The 23,024-nt window shown below is 42.0% G+C and overlaps 3 protein-coding genes across 3 annotated transcripts; 2 read left to right on the top strand and 1 right to left on the bottom strand.

The window, feature by feature from the left end:
• Nucleotides 1-11,342: 11,342 nt before the first annotated feature.
• kpna7 (karyopherin alpha 7 (importin alpha 8)) lies at nt 11,343-14,331 on the top strand (the record flags this gene model as incomplete). Its single annotated transcript, XM_083905740.1, has 12 exons — nt 11,343-11,408; nt 11,484-11,627; nt 11,719-11,804; nt 12,039-12,207; nt 12,278-12,377; nt 12,464-12,546; nt 13,002-13,088; nt 13,176-13,352; nt 13,428-13,661; nt 13,735-13,917; nt 13,999-14,145; nt 14,245-14,331. 12 exons carry the CDS (start codon nt 11,343-11,345, stop codon nt 14,329-14,331), a joined length of 1,563 nt encoding a protein of 520 aa, XP_083761866.1.
• Nucleotides 14,332-15,522: 1,191 nt separating this feature from the next.
• LOC310940693 (NAD(P)(+)--arginine ADP-ribosyltransferase 1-like) lies at nt 15,523-16,521 on the top strand (the record flags this gene model as incomplete). The annotated part of the gene is made up of 2 exons (XM_083905682.1): nt 15,523-15,606; nt 15,703-16,521. 2 exons carry the CDS (start codon nt 15,523-15,525, stop codon nt 16,519-16,521), a joined length of 903 nt encoding a protein of 300 aa, XP_083761808.1.
• Nucleotides 16,522-17,960: 1,439 nt separating this feature from the next.
• On the bottom strand, nt 17,961-21,179 carry xpa (xeroderma pigmentosum, complementation group A; the record flags this gene model as incomplete). Its single annotated transcript, XM_083905680.1, has 5 exons — nt 17,961-18,115; nt 18,195-18,312; nt 19,325-19,490; nt 19,615-19,720; nt 20,903-21,179. The coding sequence occupies 5 exons, from the start codon at nt 21,177-21,179 to the stop codon at nt 17,961-17,963; spliced, it is 822 nt and encodes a 273-aa protein (XP_083761806.1).
• Nucleotides 21,180-23,024: the final 1,845 nt, after the last annotated feature.

Raw genomic sequence — 23,024 nt, 5'->3', positions numbered from 1 at the left:
TGTGTTTACTTCAGAGTACACGTGCGTGTGCTTATGAGTTTGAAAGTGTGTACACGAGAGTGCGTGTGTTACAACACTGATGCCTGAAGTCAGGTGGATTGTCAAATCTAAACTAAAGGTCTCCTTTGAAGGTTCGTGCACGCACACACACATAGACACACACACCAGCTGTTTCTCTCTTCCACTGCCCTTTGATGTCTATACTTTTTCCCTACCTGTCTGTTTCCTAACATAACCTTAACTTAACATTAATCTCAACCTAAAAGCTGGGTTTTTTTTGGTTTTTTTCTGAATCGGAGACACGGAACATTCACACATTGGCTCGCCGTAAATTATCTAGAGCTTCTCCAGAAGCGTTCCCATATGAGCTCACTGGGATGTTATTTCGGAGTCGAGGAGAAGTTCTGCAACGTGTCCAGAGCGACTTGGGCGGACATTGACGTTTCTTACATTCAGCCCCTCCAGACATTCTCAGAGTGAAATGACGTCATCAATGTCTGCAAATCATTATCCTCATCTCATGTCTCACCGCCAGGTATGGTAATTATTGTTCATATTTAGCCCTTTCTATGAAATCTATGTAAGAATTATTAATTGATTACTAAACAAAATGTCCACTATTTTGACAATTTGAAAATTAAAACAGGTTTTCAGATTTTTCAGTTTCTTAAATGGAATTATATTTCTAGTTTCTTTGCTCCATACAACAAAGGAATCATTAAAACTGAATCATTTTTGGTTTCTGGACAAAACAAGCCATTTGAGAACATCATCATTTCCAGGTTCGGGTCAAGATTTTTGGACATTTTATGGACCAAACCATTACTCGATTGTGAAAACTAGCGCAGTGCCCGTAGGAAGTATGTATTCCTATAGTGGGAGCTGAAGAAGATTTTTCAGTTATGGTAAAGCATGATAAGGAACGTAAAAGCTAACATAATACAAACACTGTGCAACCTCATTAGGCAATTGTTTTCATTTTCGATTAGCATTAGCGTAGCTAGCCAGCCGCGGCAGTTAAAAAATGTAAGAAATTGCTCTGTGCCTAATGAGGTTGCAAAGTGTTTGCATTATGTTAGCCCTAAGCTAAAGCTAATCGTAGCCTCGTAGCTTACCTTTGGAAACAGATTTGCCAAGTTAGCCGCAAAATAGCTATTATTATTATTCATTACATTTTTAGAGCGCTTTTCGAGACACCCAAATTACAGAATTACCCATTATTAATTAATTAATTGACTGCAATGATTGGTAGACGGCGGTAGGTGGCGCCACATGCCAAAACATGATTTGCAGTCTGCAAAACATTTTTTTTAATGCAAATATTTTGGCTGTACTGTTGTTGTTGGTGAGTTCAGTTTGTTTTATGAACATTATTCCTGAGTCTCTGTGACATATTAGGTGCTTTAGATTTATTACATAATGCACCTTTAACAATGTATAGAGTGTATTTCTGATTAATTTAATGTTATATTCATTGAAAAAAGTGCTTTTCCATTTCTGAGTGACCCTAAACGAGTACATCTGAAGTCGGGTGTTTCACACTGCGTAATAGTGGCTGAATCAATCAAATCTGTGAAACGCTGCCTTGTTTGCCATTCAGTCGCGCTGCATGGGAAAAAATGTGACCGCGTTGACGGCGAAACCTCAGATCGCCGGCATTTTCCCATGTTGTAATCTTCTTCTAACCATCTTCCCTTCATCTTGGAGCCATTAAGTCCATCTAGTGTTACCCGGGGCCTGTCTGTGGCCCAGCGTGGCCCCCAGCACCCCAGAGCCCCAGCCTTTGTCCTGGTCTGGGCAGCAGGTGAATAGGATGCCCATGTGAGGGGCCTCTCAGCCTAGATACACCTGATATCTGGCTCATACCCCCCCCCCCCCCCCCAAGTAACACTCACCCGCCACTCCATCGCTCTTTAAGTCCCCACTAGAACCCCAAAGCCCGCAATTCCTCCTCCTCTTGTCTGCCTGCCAGCTGGCTTTTTTTTTTTACTCACAGACGTACAACGGCAATGAAGGATGTTATTGTTGACAGTATTGGCAGCTTGGCTCCCCCCCCCTCCACCACCACCACCACCACCTCCACCACCACCCAAGTGTGTGCATGTTATGTGTACGTTCTCGCTCTTTTTTTTTTTGTCGAGTCTGTGAGGGCTCTGCTGTGTTGTCTGAGCCTCATATCTGTGTGAACTCTGTGTTCACCTTTGAAGTCGTCTACTATGCGTCCCTGCAACAACCCCCCCCTCCCCGGACTCTCCTCCGCTGCTTTGATTCCCTTTCTTGTTGCTTAGAGTTGGCTGATCCACAGATAATACCAGTCAGCCTCTTTGCGTCTAACACACACACACACACACATACACAGACACACACAAATCCAGCGTACATGGCTCAGGTGCAGAGCAAATATAGGTACTTAATCTTGTGTTTGATCTGTGCCATGTTTCATTTGTTTATTTATACATTTAGAGGAATTCTCTGTGTAACCAATGTGTAATATAAATAGCTTAAGGCCTAATGTGTGGGATGAGTGCACAAGATAAATAAAACGGGTTTAAAAAAAAACAAAACAAAAAAAACAAAAAACTGCCCCTTGTTTGCGTTGGTTCATTGCTTCCTCTACAAACTGTGTATTTCTTTTTTACTGCATGTCACCAATGTGCTGGAATGACATTGTGACTTTGAAGGCACACCGGTGGATTAAAACGAGCCACATATTTGCATACCGACGGTAGCTTCCGGGGCGGTCTTAGGAGCAGTCGATGAAACCGTTTCATTGCTTTTTTTTACAGCCTCCACAAACAGCAATAACCCTCACAGGGGTGTTTAATTCTCTCTTCTCGTCTTGACCCTCTTTTAAGCAAGTTTTAAGGTCATTCAACTTCAATCCTTAGCGAATAATTGTTGTTTCATGTGGGATTTCAGCATGTCCAAACACAGTTAAATTCATATAAAATATAAAACGGACTAGAGCTGCTACCAATTATTGCCGTATTCCAGGGGTGTCAAACTCATTTTCACCCAGGGCCACATCAGCATATAATGGTTACCCTCAAAGGGCCAGATGTAACTGTCATACAGAATAAATGTAACCAAATATAACGTAAAATAAAGGTAACTACTCCGTAACACTTTGTTAAATAACTTTCTGTATTTATTACTTTAATAAAATTTCACTCGTCGCATGATGCATATACAGTCATACGCTCCGATCTAGTGGCGGTGCCGTCACTTTATGTGCAACGCAATCGCCTTGCTTTGTGGGAAATGTAGTTTATGGACAACGTACGCCTTAAAGCAGCATAGACCTATTTTTAACACATATTTTTTTAAGACCAATTAATCACTCGCGGCCCACATAAAATCACGTGGCGGGCCACATCTGGCCCCCGGGCCTTGAGTTTGACACGTGTGCCGTATTCGATTAATCTGTTGATTATTTTCTCATCGTGTGGAGCAAAGAAACGAAGAAAATATTCACATTTAAGAAGCTGAAACGATCATAAAGCTCGTTTTAATCATGAAAAAAGCTTCAAGCACCGATTCATCCATTATGAAAATAGTTGACGATTAATTTAATAATCGATTAATTGTTTCAGCTCTAAAAACGGCCAGATGTCAAATTGTTTTGGAAACATTATTTAGCAAAGGTTTGACACTCAAAACGAATACCAAGTTTCGTTCATGTGCGTTAAACTTGGCACCAGATGACCCAATAAAAGTTATTTGGGGGTCTGTTTTTAGCCCCTCCCACTACAAATTGTCCACGCCCATTCACCGAACCACTTTCAGAAGTATATTTTCAGTTTGGGTCAATAGTGCAGTGCCCCTAGGAAGTATGTATTCCTACGGGCACTGCACAGTCCTGTTCAGAACGCTCTGTTTAGTAGTATCTCTTTAGGTCCACCTTAAAGGTGAAGTAAGTAGTTTATAGTGAAATCTAGAGGAGAGGCTGAAATTTACAACAAAGAACTGCTCCTCTGCTCACCCCCTCCCTTCCCTGAGCGCTACGGTATCCTCAGCCGGTCAAATGTCATCCTCGTCGTCTTTCTCCGTGTCAGCAGATGAGGTTCGTGAGGCGAGGGAGAGGGCGAGCTACCGCGGCCGTAGCAGACGAAGCGGAGAGAGAGGAGGCGGGACTTCCGCTACAAGTAAAGAGACGCTTGATTTGTTCTCTCGCGTTTGTCCTTACAGGCTCCGGTAGAAACATGGCGTCGTGGCAATGCAGTAGCGGCCCGCGACCATGTTATTTTACATGACTTTTTGAGACACTACGAAACAAAGAATATTATACAGCGACTAGACAATGCAGGAGCACATAATATGTATACAAAAGTGGAATTTGGGTCATATAAACCCATAAATACTACACAGTGTCCCTTTAAAACAACAACAACAACAACAAAATAGTATAACGAAACTTAAGGGACAGGAAATGACATCAGCCACAGAGGCTACTGGGAGCTAACAGCAGTTAACATTTGGAGAAGTGATCATTTGCAGGCACATTGCCGTCAATTGTAACATGTATCCACTGGACAGATAAATCCTCTGAGGCTGGAAGTTTGTGTAGGACTCTGTGCTGCACTGTGGAGCCAAGAATAGAACTTTTTAACCCAAGACTGGTCACAAGAAAACCACTTTATCCTATAAACCCAATCCGAGTGCTATGGAAAGTGTAATGGTTTCCTATCAATGTTACTTTTCATTCATTGTCTACCCCTTCATCCTCAACATGAGGGTCGCAGGGGGCTGGACAGTCCATCACAGGGGTAAACACGCAGAGACAACACTTCACAACCGTTAACACCTATGGTCAATTTAATCTCTACACCAGGAGTGTCAAACTCAAGTGACCAATGAGCGCACAGAGGGGTCCAGTTTAGAGAGAAAAAGTGGTGAAGAAACAACTGTTCAGTTCTGGGTGGGCAATATGAGCTTAAAATGTACAATATCACAATATTCCATCGTGATATTGCAGTTCAAGACATTCATGATGATAGCTCAGCCCAAAATAAAAGAGAAATACATCAATAACTACATCTAAATTGAAGTGAATAATTACATGGGCAACTGTAATTAAAAGCTCATATTATGTCACTTAATGTTGAATGCATTTAAAGATGGAATAATTATAATAGAAGGTCTCATTATTACTAGTGCTGGGCAACGCTAATGGCGTCAACGATAACGGCATCAACGTTAACGCATTACGCACCGTTTACCAGTTAGCTCCGTTTGCTCCTTTAGCGCCGCTAGCATGCCTACAGTCGATCTGGAGCGGTCTGCTTATTCAACAAAAAGAGCAGCGCTACAAATAACTAGCGTACCTGTTTACTGCATATGTGTGCCTCTGTTGTTAAAGTTTAGCGTTACTTTAGAGACTCATTTTAACAATCGGGAGTCACGTAAACATGACGTCACTCGCGTCATTCTTCAGTCAGTCGTCATGGAAGCGCGTCACGCGTTAATGTAAGTTAACGCACCCAGCACTAATTACTACTAATATAAAAAATATTGCTAGCAAATACATTATTTAGCAATATAATTACTGCTGGGCACGCGATAACGGCAGTTATAACGGTGTCAACATGACAACTGACAGGAAAAAGACGCATGTGACGTCATGTTTACGTGACTCCGGATTGTTAAAATGAGTCTTTAAAGTAATGCTAAACTTTAAAAACAGAGGCACACACATACGCAGTTACACAGGTACGCTGGTTATTTGTAGCGCTGCTCTTTTCGTTTAATAAACAGACCGCTCCAGTTCGACTGTAGGGGCGCTAACGGAGCTAATGCAGCTAACGGAGCTAACACGCGTCTTTTTCCAGTTACACGCCGTGCGTTAACCTAGTGCCCAGCACTTATTATAATTGCCCATACCTCTGCTACATACGCTGTGTTTAAAGGACGAGGAGGATATTAAGTGGTGGGCTACATTTAACCGATTGGGGGGGGCGCATGTGGCCCACGGGCCCGCCTTTTTGACACCTCTGCTCTACATGTTTTGGACTGAAGGGGGAGTCTTTTTGCTGTTTGCTGCTCAATGTTATTTTATAAAGTGCAGTTTATGTCTTTGCAGAAAACACTTTTTTTTTCTCCGTGCATCATAACACTTGGGGTTAAATGTACAGTATCTACAGACAAATACATGTTTTTTGTGACCTCTTTAAGACATTTTCGGGTATAAACACTGACCTCGTCAGGACCAGAACTCCTTGTGGGACCAAACCTGGTCCTAAGGAGGCAGAACCTCATTTCTGAGGCGCTAGAGCTAAGATGTGAATTTTGGTTAGGATATGGTTAGGGTTACGCATAAGGTTTCGGTTCAGCTGTCTAAATGAACGGCGGTCCATACAGTGACCTAATGAGAACAGCTGTCCAAACCTCTGCGTCTGTGTGTGTGTGTGTAGGTGTGTGTTTGTGTCTCTACAGGAAATGATAAATGGCTTATTTCGATCGCTCAGCTGTTGAGTCCTCAGCCCGTTTATAGAAGCCAACAGGGGCTTTGTCAGCAGAAACAAATGATCTATCAACACACACACACACACACACACACAATTTTGCAGCCCGGTCAGTGGCGAGTATGATGGATTGGGCCTGAGGTGTGTCTTGTCTGGATTATTGATAGGCCGGTATTGAAGTGGCAGCATGAAATATTAATCGAGTGGAGCTAAATGCCGATCTGACAAAGAATGAGGGGAGGAAAGTGAAGGGCAAAGAGGGAGATGTTTGAAATACAAAAAATGCTAAGGCTTTACAGCACAAAGACGTGGTGAGTGCGTTGAAAAGCAGAGCATTCACATATGCAGGTCTGAGAATGACAAATATGTCTGATATCACATCAGCATTGTTGTTTTTCTTTCTTTCCTCAATGGAAATTCCCTCCATCCTTGACACATTTCACAAACACACACATCTCTCTCCGTTTCTGTCACTCTAACCCACATCCTTTTGTGGTCGCTGTTCTCTCCTCCACTTTGATATCCGAGAGCCGCTGACTTATGTGGACAGACAAAGCGTGGCTTTGTCTTAGCCACGCTGAGCGCGAGTGTTTGCGTTCTTTTTTTTTTTTTTTGCAATCTGTGTTTTCCATGCATGTTCAGCGTCTTCCTATTGCAATTATAACAACGCCACACACATACCCGGTGATATCTTGCCAAGAATGTGTCCCCATTAATACACAGTGTGTGTCCGTATGTGTGTGTGTGTGTGTGTGTGTATTGACGCAGCACTGCAGCACAATCTATACTAATGATTTCCCATAGACACCTCAAGTTGATCTGGGAAAACAGGATCAGGAGAGAGAAAAGTCAAAAGAGAAAAAAAATAATTGATGGAAGAAAGGAGGCTCAGGAGGGATAAATACAGTAATGTGCATTGTCCTAAGTAAGTCATTGCGATATGCTTCGTGATATGAGAGGTTCCACCTGGGATCCTTTTGGAGGGTTCCACCAAGAACCCTTTTAAAACCCTTTATTCAGGAAAGGGGTTTTAAAGGGTTCTATGGATCAAAATGGTTCTTAATGGAACCATTAGTGTTACCAAGAACCCTTGAAAAAACCAGGAAGAACCTCAGCCCTTGTAGAAGGACCCTTTTGGAACCCTTATTTGTGCGTTGTTAACGGTGTTAACGCAAATCCTTTTTAACGGTGTAAAAAAAAAAAATTATCGCAAGATTAACGTTCTTTTTGGCCGAGCAAACTTTGTCGTTTTTTTTCTCGCAACAACTCCGTAACGTTACAACAACTACGACACCGCACCTGATATTGCTAGACCGGAAACAAAACAACAGACACGCTCGCGCTCAGTTGTTTAGGCTTGCGAGCCGGCAAAAGAGTAGTAGGCTAACGTTACGTTTTGAGTGGATGGCGAGCGCTGGGCGTTTCTCCGTCTCCAAGCGGGCTCTCCGTATCTAAAGCCTTGTTTATGCTAGTGCGCGACGCCTGTATGGACGGAGTTTATGCTCAGCGCGTTGTTCGTTGCAGTATTCGCCGCAACAGCAGGGGGGCGCGCAACCAAAATATTCAACTTGTGCTGCCGGATAAACGTCCGCTGCCTAGCAACAGTAATAAATAACAACTTTTCGCATATCGCTAACATGGGTCTCAAAGTTACTGTCCGTCTCTCGGGGGTTTCACGTATTGGGACAAACGTATGAAGGTATATTTGGTGCAAAAGTCACAAGCACATTTAACTGCAGATTTCGCACTAAAGTCACAAATGTGTCACCGTAAATTTGAAGTTTTATATATTTTTTTATACCTTGTTAACACAAAATAGGGGCTACGGAATCGAGCACTTGTATCACTTGACTTGTAGTCGTGCAAGAAAATGCTCAATGATCATAGCGATCTATAGAATTTTATTAATGAGAAAATATTTCGCAGATGCACAACTTCTGATGCATTAGTTCACATTTGGGTTTACAAATGCACGAATGTTGTGCATGTTCTCCGATTATGAAACACGGATGTGCAAAATGTGTTTCGCACCAAATGCACCGCATCGATTGGAGCAAAAGTGTCTAGTGCATGACTGTTGGATGTTGTGATGAAAAGGATAGGATTTGTGTACCTGTAACAAGGATTTGTGAACCCGTAGCCCCTACAGGATATGACGTCATATTTGTCACTACGGCGACTATAAACCTAGCCTTTCGAAGACCGCTATCTCCTTTAGCTCGGATTAGCTCATTACGGAAACAACACATTAAACCACGGGACATTGTCAGCGTTGAAGAGCGCCACATTACTCACAGCGCCGCAGGGTGATACACAGCCTCTCTTATTATTGTGCGACTCTCACAATAAGAGGAATAACTCAAAATATGAAGGGTGACAGAAATATTCACCTGCGGCTCGCAAAACGGAAACACACAGCACACATACTTCCTGATGGGCTAATTACAATAGAAGATAAAAATGTGTGTTTAATCGTATATTAATCGTTTGACTGCACTAGTTTGAACTTTTTATAGTCTTAGTGCTAAAAACTTTATATATTGAACCTTTTTTTGGGAAAAAAGGTACAATATAGCAAAGACAGTAATGCTATTTATTACTGTCTTTGCTGCTGTGGCAATGCAAATGTTCTCACTCCGGGACTTATAAAGGACTAACTTATCTTATCTAGATCTGTGTTGTAGAATATGATGTGTATAGGTCAGGACAATATTTAACCTGCAGTAGGCTGTATTGCGATTTCGGTAAATTTTTTCTCGCCCTAACTGGGTGAAACTTAACTATTAAGTGTAATACATAGCAAGTCCTTCTTGTTTTTTTATGTTTGTTTTAATACATGATGAAGTCTGCAGGTATAAAGGTCTGTAGGTCATATAATAAAATCAGCAAAGTTTAAGAAGACATCTGTGTTTGTGAATGTATAATATATAAAGGCCTTAAATGTACATATTGTACAAGATAATACAAAAAAAGTATTATTATAATAATAATAATAATAATAATAATCTGCACTTGGACTGTGTGTGTGTTTGTGTATAGTCTTGAACCTGCACAGTGGAATTTCCTCCCATCACCTCACATTGTTCGGACTAACGAGTCGAAGACGACGGGCGGGACAGAAACACTCCACACCCTTCGGCGAGTCTCTGAGGAACCATAAGCACTTCCAGGTCAAAAGGCCAGCAGGATGATCTCACACAGGCAAAGACATGGTCTCTCTCTCTCTCTCTCTCTCTCTCTCTCGCTCTCTCACACACATACACACAAGTTTGTGCAGCTATCCTTTTAAGGACTCGCTATAACCATTATCCCTATAACCTTAACCACAACCAGTGCAGAGCGCTGACCTTAAACTAGCCACAGTCCAAATATTAAAGCCTTAAGTTAACCATTCCAATAGAAATGACGTTCCACCTCATTAGGACCAGGTTTTCTTCGCCATGAGGACCACTGGTCCAGACAAGGTCAGTGTCTATGCCAGAATTGTTCGAAACAACAACAACAACAACAACAACAATAATAATAATAATCATATTAATAATGATGATAATAAAGTTAGATGAGCATCTGTTCTCTTGGCTTTTGAACAACAGAAGCTTCTTAAAGCAGCCTTAACACATCTTTTGACCACTAGGGGGCAGAAAATAATCACCTTAGGGATGATTATCTATTTTTTTGCATGAACTTGAGTACCTATTGATATCAACCTTGATCAAAACATACTCATCATCATTAATAAAGTGTATTATTATGAGCTTCAAGCTCTTAAAAGTTATTTTTTTAGGAAACCATGAACTGTTCCCTCAGGTTGCAGAAGGCTGCAGGGTAACCCAGAGTGTGATTCTTTACACTCATACGATCACATGAGCTTGTGTAGTGTGTGAGACTGTTTGTGCACACGTGTTATCAAAGGGAAGTAATTATAACGTGGTCGCAAAGCCACTTCAGCGCCCCATTGTTCAGCCCTTCCTGGGTTGTTCCAGAAGGAAAAGAAGACTCCATCACTGTCGCACAATTTCTCAATAACAATCCGTCTTCTCTTTCGCGTATGTGATCGCTTCAAGAAGTTCTTCCAAGACCATCTTCTGTCCGAGCACCCACCTTACCCCCCCCCCCCCCCATCCCATCCCCTGCACTTGGATCCACTTCTGCACTCTCACCATCTGTCAGTCCACTGTTCCATCAAGTGGATTTCTTTCCCAGACATCTTCTATGTCGCTTATTCCTATTTAGATTGTTTTTCTCTTTTGTCTGCTTAATGCTTAAATGTAAATATAAATCTATTCATTTTCACCTTTGACCTCATCCACCTGCAAGTGAATTATATAAGAATAACCTGGATTTTGCCAAAAAAATGTTAATTACCTCTTTTGAGACGCATATAAAATACTATTTTTCTTTTTAAAAATGTATTATTATTATTGTTATTATTTAAATACTTAAAACTTCCCCTCGACTGAGTGACACAGCATCATTATCACCTGATGTACAGTTACGCACATTAACGTGGACGTCAGTTGTGTTTTGCTGCCATCTAGTGTCGAAAACACGCAATTACATGTAATTTGGAGTGAGAAACAATTAATTTCAAGACATTTCCTCTTAAAAAAACACCATAATAATAATAATAATAATATTATTTATAACTATGAATTTTGATAGTGACTTTTCTGTAACCAGAAAAACACACAAATCAAAGTGAATCCACACAAAAACGTTGCCTTGAATCTTGCGCAGGTGCTTGGGAATGAACCAACAGGTGCGTTACCTCAATCACGGCTGATGAGATTCACCCGCGATGGTTCCGCTTCATAAAACCTCCGTTAGACGTTTCACTAGGCAGATTTCACCAGTGAGAGACACCGTGCGTAAACGTGCACCATGCCCACCAAGAACATCATAGACGAGCGCATCACCAAATTCAAGAACAAGGGCAAAGACCCTGCAGTAAGTTGGTTTTGTGTCTGTGCCACTCTGTGTTTGAACGTGTCGTTCACGGAAAACGTTTTGTCCCACTAACAGAAACTCCGCGAGAAGAGGATCACAGAGTGCGTGGAGCTGCGCAAAGCGCACAAGGACGAGAGTTTCCTGAAAAGACGCAACATAACGCTGTCCTCTTTACCGGACGAGGAGGCTCTTTCTCCAGACTACATCTCCAATGACGGGGTCAGTTCACGCCACACTGCTCCCTTTTTTTTTTTTTTTTTTTTTTTTTTTTTAACAGGACTGGGTCTATAACGTGTCCTCTGCCTTGTAGGACACATTTTCATCCATCGAGGAGATCGTTAAAGATGTGACATCCAACTGCAAAGACTCTCAAACTAGAGGCTGTCAAGCAGCCAGGTGAGGCATCATGGATGATACCAAAAGTTTGCTCTAGTTAAAGGAGCCATATTAAGATTTTTTTTTTTTTAATACTTGCTGTATATTTGGGACTCTGGAGACCCTATGAGTAGGCAAAGTTCTTCATGAAATGGGAAATGGGAGTATAATATTTCTACTTTAAAAGTACAACAACATGGGAGAAAACCGCAGTGAAATTTACACTTTGAGCTAAACGCACTCCGTTCCCTACAGGAAGCTGCTTTCTCAGGAGCGCAACCCTCCCCTAAAGGAGATAATCGATGCTGGTCTGTTGTCCCGCTTCGTCTCGTTCCTGTCCATGGACGATGAGCCGACTCTGCAGTTCGAGGCAGCCTGGGCTCTGACGAACATCGCCTCTGGAACGTCGTGGCACACGCAGCAGGTGTGAAGCGCGTCTGTGGCTCGTGTTAGTTGTCGATAGTCTCCGTCTTTAACTGTATTCGTGTCCTCAGGTGGTGGAACATGGGGCTGTACCAGCGTTCATCGCCTTGCTGGCTTCTCCACTGCTGCACATTAGCGAACAGGCCGTTTGGGCACTCGGAAACATTGCAGGTAAAACATTTTAAAAAATGTATACAGACTGGGATCTATTATTACGTGCGTCTCTGTGTGCTAATATCGCAACGCGTATCGGACAGGCGACGGCGCAGCGTATCGAGACATCCTGATCGAGTGCAACGTCGTACCTGCTTTGCTGGCCCGCATTTCCCCAGATACACCAGTGAGTCGAAACCATACAAGACCAGGTCCAACCATGAACACAACACATACAATTATGATTCACGAAGATGTCCGATTTGCCGCTTGAAACGCTGCTGAAGTCTGGAACTATATTTGACGTGGGATGACATGAATGTGGATAACGTACTTGACATTCACGCTAGCTCTAAAACACAAAATGCATCCTTAATTTGTAACCGCTCACCTCGAGGTAATGTGGCTAAGGTAGGCTTGAGCTATCAACCTCCACATGAACTTACGACAAAAACTCTCTTTAAAACTAGAACATCCCAGATTTGACAAACTGATCAAAATGTATCTCGCAAAAAGAAACGCAAATCAAATCAAGACCAATGTCATCTAAGGGCAAATGAAGGCAAAATTCACCCAATCAATATGTGGCTGTCTTGACTTTTTTTTTTTTTTGCTGCCGTTACCCATGTGCTATCACTCCAGGTCGGCTACCTTCGTAACCTAACGTGGACGTTGTCCAACTTGTGCCGAAACAAGAACCCATTCCCACCCTTGTCTGCAGTCATGCAGGTGAGCGACTGCAGCGTTTCTTCTCACGCGTCCTCGATCCACAATAACCAGCGAGATTTAACTAATTTTGTTGGAATTATCCTTCAGGTTCTTCCCTCTCTGATTCAGTTGCTCCATCTCAGTGATAAGGACGTCCTGTCTGACGCATGCTGGGCCATCTCCTACCTCACAGATGGGGACAATGACCGTATTGACGTGGCGGTAAAAACCGGCATCGTTCCCCGACTGGTGGAGCTCATGAGCCACGAGCAGCTCAGTGTCCTGGTAATATGTTAAATATTTTTGCCTGTGGGGTAAAGCTTGGTATTTCTAACCAGTTTCCCCCCCCTAATCTCTTAGACCCCGGCTCTCCGCTCCATTGGGAACATCGTGAGCGGCTCTGATGTCCAGACCCAGTTGGCGATTGACGCTGGAGTTTTAAATGTCCTGCCTCAACTGATGAGGCACCCAAAGGCCAGTGTGCAGAAGGAGGCAGCGTGGGCACTGTCCAACATCGCTGCAGGTCCCTGTAAGCAAATCCAACAGCTCATCACCTGCGGACTGATCCCTCCTCTGGTAGAACAGCTTAAAAACGTGAGTGACCCATGAACGCCGTATGTTGACGCATGTTTCTTTCTGATAGCTGTGATGAGTTTTTGTTTTTCAGGGAGACTTCAAGACTCAAAGAGAGGCAGTGTGGGCAGTGACTAACTTCACCAGCGGGGGCACTGTGGAGCAGGTGGTCTACCTGGTGCAGAGCGGAGCCCTGGAGGCGATCATCGGCCTGCTGCAGGTCAAAGATGCCAAAGTCATTCTGGTCATCTTGGATGCCATCAATAACATGTTCATGGTGAGGAGGAGGAGACGCTGATAAACTTTCACACTACTTGAGACCAGGATGGATATGAAACGGTCTTATGTGATTCTTCAGGCAGCGGAGAAGCTCGGTGAGCTGGGGAAACTGAGCCTGTTGATTGAGGAGCTGGGAGGCCTGGACCGCATCGAGATGCTGCAGAATCACGACAACGACGTGGTGTACCAGGCTGCGCACAGCCTCATAGAGAAGTACTTTGGTGACGTAAGTCAAGGCAAATCTGGCAATTTGAGGTTGTTCAAGTGCGTTTTTGCTTTTAAACTCGAGCTTCAAGTGCATTTTTATTTTTTTTGTTTCTTCCAGGATGAAAATGAAGGCGTTAAGGTTGAAACTACAGACGACGCGTTTGTGTTTCAGTGCGCTGATGTTCAGAAAACATTTGAGTTTTAAATGTTGTGTATTTAGTCGTGTTGAAAGTGAAAATAAATCTTGCAGTAAACTTGTGCGTCTTCAGTTGTTATAGTTGAGTACAGGTATTGCAATTCCTGTCAAAATCACAATTGGTAGATTTATTGAAAATCATTCAGCTTTAATGCCATATTCGGAGAAGCCAGTTCCTGTAAGATTTGTTTGGCAGCATTAAAACATGGCAACCCCAAAGTTTGCTAGCATGGTATCATACAAAATTGAAAGAATGTGTAAGTCTGGGACAAAAACCTGGACTTTACAGTTTCACCCCAAACACTGAACTGCATCGATCACATGGTTTATAGTCACTTCCTCTATCAAGACTAAAAGCAGTCACTTTACACCAAATGTAACTTTCCTTCAGAGGTAATGATTTCCACAGATGTGTTTAACCTTCCCTGTAAAAATTGACCGCGGTTGCATCAATGCCAAACTGAAAAAGGGATTTCCTAACGGAATAAGACGCGTATTTCATCATGGTGGTGAATCTAGTCGAAACTTTCGTTTTCATTTGTTTACAGTTCCTGTTATGGAAATGTATGTGGTTAGAGAAGTAATTTCACAAAACGGTAATCTGAATCAGTAAGTCTAAAATTGAATGTACACAGGAACTGTTTGCCTGTGAAAAGAGGAACACGGATTAAAGTTTTAAACTATCAATTATAAAATGTCAGATGGGTTTTGCTCCTAAGTGATGTATCATTTATTATACAAGCTCAACTGACCCCACCTTGGCAGTCCATCTGAACATGCGATATGTTTTTCCTTTTTCACTTCAACGAATTGAGAAAACTAAAAAGACTAAAAGTCAATATGCACCTTCAAGCAAGTAGGAACGAACATCTGCCCAGTTGGTGTATATTTGGATTTTTGGAGGGGGAAGTGACCTCTTCACCTTGCAACTCCCATCTCTTAGCGCTGAAGAAATGGTGGGCAAAGCCGGGGGAAATCCTTGATGCGCTTTACAAGAGGAGGTCTTGATTGACGGGTCGGAGGTTTTGCTTCACACCCACTGTCCAGTTTTTTACCAAAGCCATCACCGCCTCTGACATTTACAGCAGCTGCTGCATCGCTACCTGGTAAGATTGAATGAACGATTAGTATTTTTGCGGAATCGATAACAAGAAGGTTCATGTACCGATTTTTTTTCAATTTGCTCTACATTTCTTCTAGATGCCGTCAGTCATGTTGAAAGATCGCGCCGTATTTTTTCTCTGCTGCCTCTGCATGAACATTAGACCTCGAAATGCAAAGACGGTAAGATCACGTTGTGGAAATTTAATGGATCAAAAGAGAATATGAACCAATGGGTCATTAAATTACACCTAAACTATGTTTTGTTTTTCCCGACAGTTAAATATCGAGAGCTCATCTCCACAGGCCACTGACGGTCTTGTTAAGAGTGACAATTTCTCCGTTGACACCGTGCCGAATAACTCGCCAAAGGCCTCGGTGCAGGTCTCCTCAGGCCTGTCCTCGCTCATCAGAATCCCCCTCAGCTTGTCCCTGGACTCGGTCGATGACATGTACTACGGCTGCACCAACAAGATGCTGATCGAGGTGAAACGACGCTACCTGCCAAGGAGAACCAGGGAAGGCCTGCACACGACCTACACAAAACTCTGCGCCCTCAAAGCCATGAAAACCAAGGACGGCTACGACCATCTGTCCGGGAATCACTTCAGAGCTCTGTGCGCCTACACAGCGGGGGCCTACGATGACTTGAACCAAGCGGTCCGCAAAGGGAAGCCTTCCTACAAGGACTTGTTCGGTTTCCACGCGCTCCACTTCCTGCTGTCCGACGCCATCCGGCTCCTGAAGCTCAACCAAAGGAGCTGCTACACCACGTACAGGAGGAGCCGACTGCTGTTCGGCGGCGAAGTCGGACAAACCGTGCGCTTTGGCTCGTTCGCCTCCAGCTCCCTCAACAAGGACCTGCGCCAGTTCGGACGAAGGAGCTGCTTTGAGATCAAAACATGTTTCGGCGCCTACCTCAAATCATATTCACAGTTCGACTCGGACGAAGACGAGGTACTGATCCCGCCATACGAGATGTTTAGTATCGTCTCCGTGGACACGACGGGAGAGAGCGTCCTGCGCTGCGACGTATCCTTCAAGCTCGAGACGGCAGGAATTTACAGCAGCCTCAACTGCCAGGCTCTGGACCTTTGACATGTACTAGCTCTTTTATTTATTAAAAGATCGGTCACCGCGACACACTGTATTGAATTTATCAAAGCACACGGGTATTACAGTTTACAAGAAGCAATAACTGAGATTGCATGATTACGATATAATTGCAAGGAACGTCAACTTTTGTTGTTTGGATAAGAAACCCAAGAGATATCTGTACAAATGCAGGCACATATCGCACATATCACATAACGCGTACTGCATCAGATGTTTTTTTAGTTCAATGAGAAACAAAAGGCCAAATAAACTCAACTTCAGATCAACAGTCTGTTGATCTTTTACAGTTCATTTCAGGTTCAGTTCAACAGGTCCACTCCATGAATAATGAATGCATTGACAGTGATTTATTAAAAAAAGAAAATGTGCAACTTGAACAAAATGGTACAAATGGCCGGTACAATATTAGACGACCTTATTATTTATAGTACATAACTGTAAAAAATAATAATAATAATAAAAAAATAACAAAAAGAACCACAGATCATATGACAATTCTATCTTTTCTTTAATAAACTACAGGTTTGTTTGCCACAGCTTTTATTTGAGGTAAATTGAACTATAGCAAAGATGTCCGGTCTTTAATCATAGTCCTGATCTCAAATGCTCGCAACTAAAGCTGGACTAATAATTGATTATTAAATTAATCGTCAACTATTTTAAATATTAGGTTTGAAGCTTTTTTTCATGTTTAAAACAAGATTTTCTTTGTTTCTTTGCTCCATATAAGAAAGAAACCTTTCAAACTGAATCCTTTTGGACATTCGAGAACATCGTCATTTCCAGGTTTGACAAACACTGATCACTGATCGTTTAACCTTTTTTTTGGACCAAGCGATTAATTGAGAAAATAATCGTTCGTTCGTTGCAGCTGTAATCGCAACCCCTGAGTAAAACCACAGCACCGTCTCGGCATCAGCATGTGAACCGTCGGACGGCGACACCACACCAGAATCATTTCGAACTACATCTTGGCCTAGCAATGGACAACAGCCAAATGTCTACATTGTAATTACTAAACTGATGTTATTAAAAAAAAAAAGGCTAATAAGTTAATAAGCACCTTTTAGACCTGGTTGTGACGTTCAGATCACAGTTCATTTGACGCCTGGATTCAGTCTAAAAACAAAGCACCGCCTCAAAAATTCACATTTGAAGGTGGTTCATCTTCATGATATTTCAGTCATTAAGATGAGGACCAAGAAACTGAATTGTTGTTCCTCCCTTGATTTGTAAAAGGAGATTCCCAACAGGAAGTATAGCAAACAGCAACGAGACGCAATCTGCTAAAGTTTCGTGCTAAAAATAGCAACAGAAACTCTTGTGTCACCGATAGAACTGGTGTGACTAATGTAATGATGTAAGAGTGATCTTGTCTCCTTGTGGAGGAGAAAGGTTGTGTTGTGTGTGTGTGTGTGTGTTTACATCTTCTCGTAGGTGAGTTCGTGTCCGCAGGTTGTGCAGGTTTTCTTGTACTGGTCGTCCTCTGGGTCCACCACCTCCTCTGGTCCATACTGATGCTGGTGAACAGCGGTTGTTTTGGTCCACACGCTGCTCCTCACCGCCCTGCGCAGCTCTGACACAAAAACACACACTTATTAAAAAAAAACACAAAAAAAAAACACCTGACTTTTTGCCTCGAAAAGAAAACTGACCTTTGACTTTCTTGTTGAAGCGTTTTTGTTTCTGCACCTCTTTGTTTTCTTCCCTCGTTTCCTTGGCCTCCTCCAGAGCCTCCTCTGAGCCCCACACCTCCATACATCTCTTCACCACCTGGGTCGACCAACCACACACATAAATAAATACATGAAGCACCAACTTTCAATGGCTGTCAAACACTTAAGCGGCTGACCTTAAAGTGTTCAGAGAGGTAGAGTTCACTGAACCCGGACCACCATCATATTCATGTTCAGTGCATGTACATCAGGACTGTGTGACAGTGAAACAGTATGCACCCTGAAACTGGGATTTGTCAAAATGGCTGCTCATAAAAGTGTTGATTTACTCAATACTTCTAATTATTGTATATACAATAGAAGTTAATATGTACTTGTTTAGAGCAGCTTTAATTTATATATGGAATCCATATATGGATGGATGGATGAATATTTAACTCACTGTAAATTGCCGTAGGAATAATACTAGTGGTGGGCATGTTTACGGTGGTTACTCCCGTTTTTTTTTTCTTTAATATAACTTTTGAGTCAACAACACGTAAGCCTAAAGATTTAACACACACACCCCCAGAATGTCCGAGTTGTGTATTATTTAGTGCTGGGCACGTTAACGCTTTAAGCTAGGTCGGTAGTATAAACAAGGTTTTAACGGATTCAATGTTAACGCATGACACGCTGCCACGGCGACTGAAAAAATGCGTGTAACGTCACGTTTACTCACCGTGGCACCGAAGTCCAGGCACTGTTTACTTTACTAACTTTATGAACCGATAGTGACGATAAGGTGAAGTGACCGCAGGTCTCAGTGCATCACACGGTCACAGCTCCGCAGTCCACACCGTCATCAGTGTCATGATGTCCAGGACTGAACACAGTGATAAAGTGCAGCAACGTTGACGCCGTTAATGCCTTGTTTATACTACCGACCATAAACCTAGTTTAGCGCGTTAACGTGCCCAGCACTAAATAATACACAACTTGGACACCCTGTGGGTGTGGGTGTTGATCTTTAGGCTTACGTGTTGTTCACTCAAAAGTTATATTAAAGTGTGTTCTAAGGGTTAAGATCAAAATGTGTGTGTGTGTGTGTGTGATAGAGAGTAAAGCACCTGTACTTTGAGGTAGAGCTTCATATCCCCCCAGCGTGAGTTGTGAGGGTTTTTCTTTAGTATAAACCTGAGCGGAGGCTCTCGCTCGTCCAGGTCACAGTCCTTGAGCAGGTACTGCTGCTTGGCCTCGGTTCTGGAGATCAGCTTGTGCTTCTCGTCATTGTCCCTGAAGAGAAGGGTGTTTAAACGGCCAAATAAATGTACACACTGAGCGAGAGATCTCGCCTATTGACTCTTCCACTGGAAAACTGTGTGTGTGTGTGTGTGTGTGTGTGTGTGTGTGTGTGTACCTGCACTTGTCACACACAGACAGGTCAAAGCTGTTGCTGAGGTAAGAGTCCATGAAGGGTTTTCCACAGTCATCACACACCAAGTAGTCTGGCTTAATCACCGGAGCTGGAAATTATAAAACACATACAGACATATGAATTCACAATCATTTCCTTTAATTGGAACAGCCTAAATCAGTAGTCTGCAACCTTTATTTATACTATATTGTTGTCCCTTCTCCGCCCAAATAAATGAATGCAAAAAACCTATTTGAAGTTTTTTTTATATACATATATACTATATTTAAAGAACTACAAAAAGAAAACTGTTGATGTTTCATTGCAGTTTATAACCAACCTCTTGTAAACTGTAGAAAAAAATAAATACTTTGAAATGAAATAAGACAATATTTGGATTATATGCTTGAGAAAACCTGCCTAGAATAAGTATGTGGATCAAGAGATGGACAGACAGGACTCCAAATGTGTACTTAAAGATGCAGTATGTAATAGATCTAAAGCAACTGTATGGGCTGAAATATGCGCCAGCAAAAACTGAATTTGAATCATTTATATTTGAATTTGAATTGCTAAACTTGAATAATTGCATTAAAAAACTGAATTTGAATCACACAATTTGAATTTGAATTATTGCATTGAAAAACTGAATCTGAATAGTATGATTTGAAATTGAATTTTTCAAATTCAACACTCGATGTCTGTCTGTCACTACTGTGACAGACATCCGGGTAGTTCAAGGATGAAGGAAGAACAATCGAGTGCCGATACAGGATCCAGGAGAATCGCTTTGGTCATGTATCCCAGAATGCATTTCGCCAGAACATAGCATCAGAGAAAACAAATAAAAACCTGAAATTAATATATTTCTGTGTCCCAGAACGCGGTTTTAAGATCATTTGAGGCGAGAAATTAGTCATTTGGAATTCATAAACGTGGTTTGTGTATTAAGATGTGATGTATTTATAGTTTGGCAGTGTTTGGCCACATTCTTACATATGGCGCCTTTAATCCTGTAACATGTTATCATGTTGTTTTTCTTCGAAGCTACAAGGAGCCAGTGCAGAGGGGCTGACGAGCCACATGAGGCTCTCGAGCCGCAGGTTGCAAACCCCTGGCCTAAACAAAATCTTATCCCTAAGGTTAACCATAACCAGTGAAAGCTTAACCATAACCAGTTAATCCCTAACCCTAACCTTAACCTAACCACAATTCAGATCAGACTTTGGTCCTGACAGGGTCAATGTGTATATTATATTACATTATATGATATTATACTATAAACACACACCTGGCTCGTGCACCACCTTCCTGCTCCTGTGCTCTTCCTCTCCCTCCTCCTCCTCCTCGATGAAGAAACCTCCACCGGAGTCGATGGTTCTGGACACTTTGGAGGACGTTGCTCCGTCCACAGCAGACAAAGGGCGGCTGGCGACCCGGGCCGCCCGGAGCATGAGCGCGCGTTGCCGGTTCCTCTCGATCTTGGCCCGCATGGCTGCAGAGAGTTCGGAAGAGTTCGGACCCTGCTCTGCCGCGGGTCCAGCAGCGTCCACCGCCTCCGTGTCCATGTCGTTTCCCTCATACAATGTTCACCGCATGAGCACGAAACGAACGAACTACTCTCTCGTAAACAGCCGGACTCATGCTCCGCCGAAGGCGCAGACAGTTGCGGTTGTTAGCGAATTAAAACATGTATGTTTCCGGTGCCGTTTCAGACTTATTTGAATGGCTAATGTTCACATGTCAAACAATAACATCCATGTTTCCGGTTTCTTCTTCTTCTTCTCCTTCCTTTTTTGTGTGTTGTACACTAAGGTGCATTACTGCCCCTGGCGGATTTGCAAAGTACAGCATCCAAATCTCAAAGTTTAACACTAAAATATTTCTTTAAAGTAAAATGATTATTATTTTTGATGACATGTTACCATAACATTTAAGGATGAATTATGAGCAGAAATGAAATGTAACATATGGTTGTTTTTTTTATGGAAAATTGTTCAGAAAACAACGATTATCATACTGTTTATTGATTTTTTTAGTGTTTACAGTAATAATAATTGATATTATGATCACTGTAATGTCTTATTCCGTATTCTTTGTATTCTGAAATTATTGTGCTTTTATCATGTGTTGCCACTAGTGGGCGCTGTAACACCACAAGCCCAAAGGCTGTGTTCTACTTCACTGAATTTATTGGTCATACATGTGTACATATATATATATACATATATACATATAATATACATATAATATACATATATATATACATATATATATATATATATATATATACATGTATAAATATATAACTTTGGTTGTCAAACTTGACAAAAGTGTACTGTCAAAGTGACCCAATTTCATTGGTTAAAAGCAGCATGCCAAATCGGTCGTTGTTAGTCGTCGTCGTTTCTGGCCTTTAACTCAAAACACCAGTTGTGAAAATGTGACTTTTGATTTATTTGATCACATAACACACAGTGGAGTGATACAGTATAATACACAGTTCAGATAGTACACGAATATGATCCCATGCTTGCATAATGTACACACAGTAGATTCCAAAGCGAAAGCATTTCACCGCTGGTCATGATATTCAAAATAGTAGAGAAGATGAGAAGATATTGCGCGCGCACACACACACACGCACACACACACTTCTTTACCACATTTCCTTGTTAGGACCGTGCATTATGTCCCCACATGGAAAAATGTCCCCAAGACAAAGGTGTTTTCCCAAGGGGCGGTCCACACAAGCATAGAAAGACAGGTGCACGCACACAGACACAGACACACACACACACACACACACATTCAGATGAGATTTGGAAATGATGCTGCATTTACAGGCAAACATTAGAAGCTGGAGACTTGCATTAAAAACTTCGTCTTCAGGTTTTTAAACTAAGCTCTGACTATCATTACATACAGGCTCTTATGTACATGCCTCGCGTTACATTTACAAATCTTTTATACATATACAAAATACACATTTGATCACTGTGAGGGAAAGGGGGGGGGGTACCCAAACATATATTCATTTGGACAAAATATGTAGTGATAAATGGAAAAAACGTGAAAATAAAAAAGTGAGAGTATACCTGATGTTTATGGATAATTAGAAAAGTGAAAAGGGAAATTTAACAATGAAACATTAACCACCTCCTGCACCACTGTAAGCAACAAAAGCAGAGGAGGATGCCATTCAGAGTCTACGGGACCTTTATTGATTGTTTTCAAGACAGATGAAAGCAGGTTAAACATGGCTGGGATAATAACTGAAGAAAAGTGCAACTATAATGTCACTGACATGATCTGTAAGTAGGGCTGCAACTAATATTAAACGTAGTTTCACAATCGATTGATTTTCTCGATTAATCAAGTAATGGTTTGGTCCATAAAATGGAAATAAAGAT

Source organism: Microchirus variegatus (genome assembly GCF_963457635.1).
Source record: "Microchirus variegatus genome assembly, chromosome: 19".
NCBI lineage: Eukaryota > Metazoa > Chordata > Actinopteri > Pleuronectiformes > Soleidae > Microchirus > Microchirus variegatus.
The sequence above is the reverse complement of the archived record's forward strand: the minus strand, read 5'-3'. Positions and strand labels throughout refer to the sequence as shown.